This window comes from Etheostoma cragini, chromosome 15 (genome assembly GCF_013103735.1).
Source record: "Etheostoma cragini isolate CJK2018 chromosome 15, CSU_Ecrag_1.0, whole genome shotgun sequence".
NCBI lineage: Eukaryota > Metazoa > Chordata > Actinopteri > Perciformes > Percidae > Etheostoma > Etheostoma cragini.
In genome coordinates, this window is record NC_048421.1 from 14,435,386 (window position 1) to 14,443,386 (window position 8,001).

Genomic DNA, 8,001 nt, shown 5'->3' on the forward strand with positions numbered 1-8,001 from the left:
GCAACAAGGATTTCCTGCAAACAGCATAGGTTTTGTTTTCCTAATGTTATAAAAAAGAGGTAGGGCCCTGTTAAGGTGCATGCAAAGCTCAGGACGCTTTCAGCACCATGTACAAAAACCCCTCAGCTGTAAGCCGCTAATAGAGTAAATACATATAGATCAGGTATAAATATAGTCTTAGACGTGGCTTTTTAAAAGGGGTTGTAATAGACCTGTCTTATGTCAGTGTAGTTTGGGAGGCGGTAGTCACTGCAAAATGGAAGCTATCTGCTGTTTCTCCAGAGCCCCCCTCAGTAGGGCCACTTGTCTAAGTCAAAGGGCTTTTACTTTCGTTTTCCCGTCTCCGAGTCACACAGCTGATCAACAGACTTTAAAACCCCAGCAACCACACTGTGTGGTGGTAGTGGACAAGGGGAAGCTGAAAACACCACACAGCCGACTGGTGAGTTGTCTGACTTTTTAGCAGCTTTATCATACAACGATTCAACATGCATGTCTTTCAGAATGTATGCTTATTTTCTCTCAGCAACTTCACTGATCGAGTGAGCCTTTATGTCAATGATCACAGTTTTGATGTAGGCTACTGCTATGATGTAGTGTCCTTTTATTTCTTCATCTGTAGCCTATACAATATTATAATTCTATGTAATTCTTATTGGTTGTCGAACAGGAGCAAAGATTCGGATTAGGATGGCCGACTTTCAACTGCGGGACTACCAGGAGGAAGTGGTTGAAAGGGCTCTTCGGGGAGAGAACGTAATAATTTGGCTGCCGACTGGAGGTGGAAAGACCCGTGCTGCTGTGTATGTGGCCAAAAAACACCTGGAGACTAAGCCACGGGCTAAGGTGGTGGTTCTGGTAAACAAGGTACACATAATGCGCAGGGCACAATCGTTTTCATAATACTAATAAAAAAAAGGGGATCTTTTTACTACCAATGCAGCATTACCCAATGTGTTTTTCATGTTTTTTATACTGTAGGTTCACCTTGTAGACCAACATTACAACAAAGAGTTCATGCCTCACCTGGGTCATGACTACACCCTGATGGCAGTCAGTGGAGAGAGAGACGAGAAGGACTTCTTTGGGCGAGTGGTACAAGACAAAGACTTGGTCATCTGCACAGCGCAGATCTTGTACAATGCTCTGATCAACAAGGAGGAAAACAAACATGTTGAGCTCTCAGGTCAGTGAAAGTGAGCTTATACATCAAAGATTATAATGATCTAATGGCAAGGTGAATTTATGTGAGATAGGTTTTCTAATTGAGTGAGAGTCACGTGTAGACATTATACACATGATGCTGCATGGTTGTTTACAGATATTACTCTACTGATAATCGATGAGTGTCACCACACCCACAAGGACTCAGTTTACAACCAGGTGATGGCGTGCTACGTAGAGAAAAAGTTGAAAGGAGAAGGCCCATTGCCACAGATCCTCGGTCTGACTGCCTCACCGGGGACGGGGGGTGGGAAGACCCTGGAAAAGGCTGTGGGGCATGTACTGCAGGTCAGAATTTTCTTATTTGCTCTGGGCTTTTACTGAATTTGTCACTTAAATGAGCTGGTTTGTTGGATTTCCCACAAGTAGTTTCCTCATCATCTTTATCTCACTCTCAGATTTGTTCCAATCTGGACTCAGCCATAGTTTCAACAAAAAACTATGTCTCCGAGCTGAGGGAGAAAGTCCCCAGACCACGCAAGACGTTTGACATTGTGGAGAAAAGGCTTCAGGTTAGCAAAATGAAATCTCACCTTTTAAAAATGTGAAAACCAGTATCATTAGAATTTTTGAAGAATTTCCAAATAAAAACAGATTCTGTGGTAGACAGTAATGCACCCCGATAATTACTGTTAGACTCCCACTGACCTGACCTGGGCTGGGACATTGAGATAACTGGGATGAAAAAAAGCGATGTAACCTGCACGGATTTTGATCTAAATTTTTACAAGCAAAAACTTTTAAAACAATCTGAAAGATGTTATAATCACATAAAAAGTCTACGGATAGTCATACAATCACAAAAAAATCATCTTTTAGGATCCATTTGGGGACCATCTGAAGGGCATGATGCAGATGATCCATGAGTATATGGACCTTCCTCAAGACGTCAGACTGAGAGAGTGTGGCACACAAGAGTATGAGGCCGATGTGGTGGTACTAGAGCAGCGTGGTAAGAACTGATTTTATTTTCTGATCCTGAAATGGCCTGTAGTGTGCACGTGGGATGGGTAGGAGAACACATTTGAGGCAAATTAAATGTAAATCGAATGTCTATATAAAGCAATGTTTCCGTTGATGTAAGTACATAACATATGTATATTTGGTTCAGGAGTAAGACAGGACAACAGACTGGTAGCACAATGTGCACTCCACCTCCGACAGTACAATGATGCCCTGCTCATCAATGACACCCTGCGAATGATGGATGCTTATCGCTCCCTAGAGGAGTTCTACATCAACAAGTTCACCACAGCAATTGATGGAACAGACTTCTTCCTGGTGGGACTTTTCCAAGGTAGCAATCCAAACTGTTAAGTTACTTGTCTATTTTTATGCACATGAGTTGTTCATTTCTGCTAAGCTTAAAATTCCCCACCATGCAAGCAATACTTAATGTTTTTACACAGAGAATCAGGTGGAGCTGCAGAAACTGGCAAGGGATTCTCGCTATGAGAACCCAAAGATGGCCAAACTTGAGAGCACTCTGCTACAACAGTTTACTCCAAATGTGAAATCAAAGGGGATCCTCTTCAGCAAAACCCGTAAAAGCATCCACTGCCTAAAGGACTGGGTCCTCAACAATAGAGCCTTACAGGAGGCTGGCATCAAGGCAGACTTTCTCACTGGGGCTGGCGCTGGTAGCACTTACATGACGCAGGTGTGTTTATATACAATCTATGAGCTTTAAATCCCCCCAATTCAGTAACAACTTATCTGTAGATAGGTTTCTGTTTTGTATAACTTTACCGTTTTCTTGCAGAATGAGCAGGCAGACACAATCCGAAATTTCCGCAAAGGTATTCTCAACCTCTTGATCTCCACCAGTGTGGCTGAAGAAGGCCTTGACATACCTGAATGCAACCTGGTGGTACGCTATGGACTGCTTACAAATGAGATTGCCCAGCAGCAGGCCAGCGGACGTGCCAGAGCAAAAGACAGCAAGTATTCAGTGGTCGCCCAGAAAGGGGGGCGGGAAGTACAGAGGGAGCTCACCAATGAATATCTGGAAGAGCTGACAGGAAAAGCCATTGCTAAGGTCCAGGAGATGAGCCTCAGAGAGTTTCAATTGAAGGTGAGGAGGGAGCAGCACTCTGTCCATCTTCATCCTTTGCTCTCACTGCTTATTGTTTCCGCCATTACCTTTTTTGTCTTTCTTTGTCTCCAGATAACTGAGCTACAAAGAGAGGCAGTTATTTGCAGGAAAATTGCAGAGAGCCACAAAGTAGAGAAAAAGAGTCGCAACACTGCTGCAAGTGTCCAACTCTTGTGTCGAAACTGTTTCAAGTCCGTGGCCTCTGGCAGTGACATTAAACTTCTTGACAATCAGCACTTTGTTAATGTCAATCCTGACTTTAAGTGAGTTGAACTCTGTGTCATATAAGAGTAAATGCACAATTTTATTAAGGCTGAAGTCTTTTTAAAAAGTCTTTACCGGCCTAATCGTGGCTTATGTTTGCTCTCAGGAAACACTACAAAGTCGGTGAGCAGGTGATGCTAGAAAGGAGCTTTGAGGACTGGGAGCCCGGTTGTGTAATCAGTTGCAGGACCTGCAACAAGGTACAGTTGGCCCTCCGCCAAATATCATTTGAAAATAAGAGACTGACCTGCTCAAGGCAGCTCATCAACAGAGCGGATGTTGGGGCGTAAGTTTTATTCTTTTTTTTAAATTCACAGGACTGGGGATATGAGATGAAGTACAAGGAGGTTGCCCTGCTACCCAATCTTAAGATTAAGAACTTGGCCCTGGAAACTCCTCAAGGCAGGATCACTGTAAAGCAGTGGAAGGATGTCCCTTTCACTGTTGAGGACTTCAGCTTTGCAGAATACTGCAAAGACAACTTCCCCAACCTCTTCGATTGAAATGCCAACAAAAGATTCCTGTGTGGGGGGGTTCCCCCAACTTCAACGCACATTACTTTTTATCCATTTTAACATTTTAGTCTATTGTTGTTTGATTATCTGTGATCCTTTAAAATGAACATCAAGGCATTTAACTAGGAACAAGGTTTTAAAGGAGTCGTTCCTTACATGCTTGCATTAGTTTGTGCTGTCGGGCCGGTGAGGCAGCAGTGGGCTAAAACCCGTTACACATCAATCATGCTTGAAATTAGCATGCAAGCATTGTTTATGCCCAAGGTCCGAACTCCCTTTGCATGTTTTTGTGTGCATTTTCTCTGCTTCTTCTCTACTCAAGCACGGAAACGAGGCATACAATGAACTCTGCTCCATCATGAACCGTAACCATCATGTACACTTGACATGTCGTCATGAAGATGATTTCTCATGAACTCTTTTAGCTATTTTAAATAACTTTAAAACAACGTACTGCTGTGTCTGCCGTATGCAGTTATTGTGTATGTCATTAGGCATTTTACAGGATATAGCCACTTTTATTTTGGTTTATTTTGTTGCTGTATACTATTTTATGACAAATAATTATGGCCAATATAAATAAACTAAATAGAAACACAATTTAAATATAAACCTTTTGAAATACGCCTAACAGATATGTGTTCTTATTGTTATTACTGCTATTTTCTGTTATCTTTAAACTGTCAGTTTTCTTTTCTTGCTAATTGGGATGCTGGAAATTTCAATTTCCTTGCGGGAATCATCCCAAAAGGATTAATAAAGAGAATTCTGAGTCTATTGTAATTATATTTGCAATTCTTTGACCACTAGGTGTCAGTGTTGGTTAGTCAATCAAGTCAGACACAATTTGTCCATCTCAGACAGCTGTAATAAAAAGGTTGAGGAAGAGAAATGTGTAAATCTCTTCTCACACTCAAATTGTTGATTTACCCTAGAGCAAGGCACGGTGTCCTCAAATACTTTACTATTTCGCCAGTACAAGATGGTTGATTACAGCCTCTAGATGTATATACGTGACATCTAAAAAAGAAAAATTGTACTCAGTTGACATCAAAGGGAACAAAGCATTTCCATGCACTAGTTCTGATGCAAACGGTTGGTTTGTTATGAAACAGGCAATGTATGTTTGGGTAGAAGAATTGTATGCACTGAAAAAGTTCCCTGAAACCACAATGTCTGCAAGAGCCTTTTAAAATGTCATGTTGTGAAATGTGTTGACTGCTACAGTTCACTATGCTGCTTCTGCATCATTGGATCAATAAAGGGTTATGTATTTCAGCTTGGATCAGTTAATATCATCTACATAGGCTAGAGGTACAGATGTATTAGACTTGCAAATGATCATTTAACGCACTGGCTTCAAAGATACATTTTATTTTTTGGTTTCTCAGAACCGATACAGCTTGATTTAGCCAGCTAATCACAGCAAACTGACTCTGCTGAAACTATTTAGAGCTTCATCTTGCTGCAGTGTATACATGAATCAAGCCTGCTATACAGCAGAACAGCTTTAGCTATAATGAGCAGTTTCCAAAACAAACCCAGATTATGAAATTAAAGCAACTGGCCAGGAAACCATTAGCTCCAGGCTGGCAGCTGTATTGGGGAGATTTACTTTTGACCCAGATCACATCTTTATGTGTATCTCTCGGCAAGAAATGATTAGGTCACCCTCACTGTGTCACGTAATCCTTTCAAATCTGGCAGAGCTGGAGTCAGTAGTGCTGTCATGGACGTAATCACACTAAAACAGGCTCTGCTCCGGTGTCATGCCGGATTCAGATTCAGGCAGGCGGAGAAGAGTCGAACAGTGTATGATTTACTCTGATCAGACTCAGGCTCTATAATCAACACTGATTACTTCCTTTTACTTCACAGCTCAACACCCCATGCAGCTAATTGCAATTAGCTCTCTTTTGAAATTAAAGCAGCTTGGAGTAGTTGAGTAAAGGACAACATGGTGTGTGTGTGTGTGTGTGTGTGAATTTAGTCGATGCTACTCACATTTAGGGTTCTTGTCACGGTCTCTAGGACATACAGTATCTGTCTACTACATGTCCCATTTAATGTTTTTTGTTTAGTTTGGTGAGGGGGAAGCACATCTTACAACTTGAGAGTGGCTTAATTATTTTAGGATTTTATTCATCTACAGACACAGTGTCTGAAAATTTCAATATACTGTTCAAAGCACCTTACACAATTTGCTTAAACATAACATGACTTTTATCTAATTCCTAGATCTGGGGCAAGATGTGGGGAATGGAGAGCTATGGAAACTCAGACGCTAACTGTGCTAAAACGGCTAATCAGAGCTGAAATGATAAGTCAAATAAATAACTAGTTGATCAACAGAAAATAACTATTTTGATAAAGGATTGTCATTTTTCAAGAAAAGCCTTGCTTGTTCCAGCTTCTTCAACCAGTAGCCTACATAGTTTGTCATATTTGAGTAGCCTACATTGAATATCTCTGGGTTTTTTCGACTGTTGATTGAACATAACAAGCAATCTGAATGTCACCTTGTGAATTTCAAATGTTCACTAACCCTATTTTCTAACATTTTATTATTAAGTGATTATCTAGTAGGCCAATCAAGAAAATAATCAGTAGATTCGTTGATAGTTAAAATAATAAGTAAAATACTTTTTTTTTACCTAAATGTCAATTCTTTATTTCAGTTAAAGTTCAGTTTTAAATTGTTACATCACAAACAGGAAAGCTCCAATATGAATCCGGTGGTCGTATTTAATGTGTGACTGACAGGTCGTTAGCCTATTAGCTACGTGTTTGCTAATGGAGACTAGACCACAGGATTTGTGTGTTGGGTTGATATTTTATCAATCTATGGCTCAACTATGCAAGAAAGACAACAACGACCTATAAACCAGAGACCTGTCCGGTTGGCTGGATATTACACAACAGGAAATATCAGTGTGAATAAACTCAACATAAAACTAACTGAGCTAAACAATAGTTCAGTATGTGGCGCCGCCTGGCAGAGCCTTTGTGGACGTTTGGTGGCACCAGGTGAGTGTTTCCACATAAACTGAAAATTGGCAGCTTAGCTATACTTTTTACTTTTATAGCTGTAGGGTTACTTGTCTTCCTTAATATTTGAAATCCTCAAATACAAACACGTAAGAGATATAGGCATACTGACGTGTTTATTTTCCATTCGTGGCGAGTGTTAAATCATTGACGCAGGAGCAGTGGTCTCCACCAGGTGTGTTAATGACAGTCTGTCGGCTTTGTTATTTTGCATCCAGATCGTTAAACGCTTATAACCTACTCATCTGCCTAAAACACAAAGTAGGCCTATAAAAGATATCGCTGTTATGCATTGTGTTTCCATAGTTCACATGGTATGCCTACCTCGGCCATAGCCCTGCTTTTCTTTTATCGGCCATTCTATTTTGATCAACCACTATAGCTACTTAAAATACCAGTGCATGTAAGAGTTGTGAACTGTTTAATTAGAGCTTTATATTGAACATCATCATGTTGCTTTATCGTCTATTCATTTGATAGATTTGTAGATGCATAAAGTTGTGGAATATCAAGTATTTCCCAACACAAACATTATAAGCCCCATGTTAACATGTTAGCATGCTAACAATTTGTAGCCCACAGCTGAGGCTGATGGGAACGCCTTTAAGTTTTGCAAGTGTTTGGTCTTAAACCAAAACATCAATGGTGATGTTGCTTTAAAGTTGTGACAGTGCATGCTGCTTGTGGTAAGCAGGAGTGTTTGATTATGCTGTATTGAAACTTGCCACTGAATACATTTTGCTTTATTATACAGGCCAGAGAATATCCCACTATATCTATATATATATATATATATATATATATATATATTTGTGTGTGTGTATGTGTATATGTGTGTATGTGTATATATATATG

General features: G+C 40.4%; 2 protein-coding genes across 3 annotated transcripts in view; both read left to right on the forward strand.

The window, feature by feature from the left end:
• The first annotated feature begins 293 nt into the window (after window positions 1–293).
• On the forward strand, window positions 294–4,092 carry dhx58 (DEXH (Asp-Glu-X-His) box polypeptide 58). Its single transcript, XM_034894800.1, has 12 exons — window positions 294–442; window positions 671–867; window positions 982–1,186; window positions 1,322–1,512; window positions 1,623–1,736; window positions 2,044–2,176; window positions 2,336–2,521; window positions 2,634–2,884; window positions 2,987–3,298; window positions 3,392–3,582; window positions 3,690–3,783; window positions 3,901–4,092. The coding sequence occupies exons 2-12, from the start codon at window positions 691–693 to the stop codon at window positions 4,084–4,086; spliced, it is 2,040 nt and encodes a 679-aa protein (XP_034750691.1). The 5' UTR covers window positions 294–442; window positions 671–690; the 3' UTR covers window positions 4,087–4,092.
• Window positions 4,093–6,909: 2,817 nt separating this feature from the next.
• znf385c (zinc finger protein 385C) overlaps window positions 6,910–8,001 on the forward strand; it is a 147,646-nt gene continuing 146,554 nt past the window's right edge. Inside the window, exon 1 of one of the 2 annotated variants that reach the window (XM_034894810.1) lies at window positions 6,910–7,125. In XM_034894810.1, the coding sequence (XP_034750701.1) occupies window positions 6,954–7,125 (172 nt within the window). In that variant the 5' untranslated portion in view covers window positions 6,910–6,953. The remainder of the gene's footprint in view (window positions 7,126–8,001) is intronic. The other variant, XM_034894811.1, reaches the window with a different exon arrangement.

Excerpts from the sequence above, each read along its gene's own strand:
- dhx58 (XM_034894800.1), top strand. The coding sequence starts at position 691 with ATGGCCGACTTTCAACTGCGGGACTACCAGGAGGAAGTGGTTGAAAGG. Across the intron at positions 1,187-1,321 it reads CAAACATGTTGAGCTCTCAG|ATATTACTCTACTGATAATC; the intron begins GTCAGTGAAAGT and ends GGTTGTTTACAG. Across the intron at positions 1,513-1,622 it reads CTGTGGGGCATGTACTGCAG|ATTTGTTCCAATCTGGACTC; the intron begins GTCAGAATTTTC and ends TCTCACTCTCAG.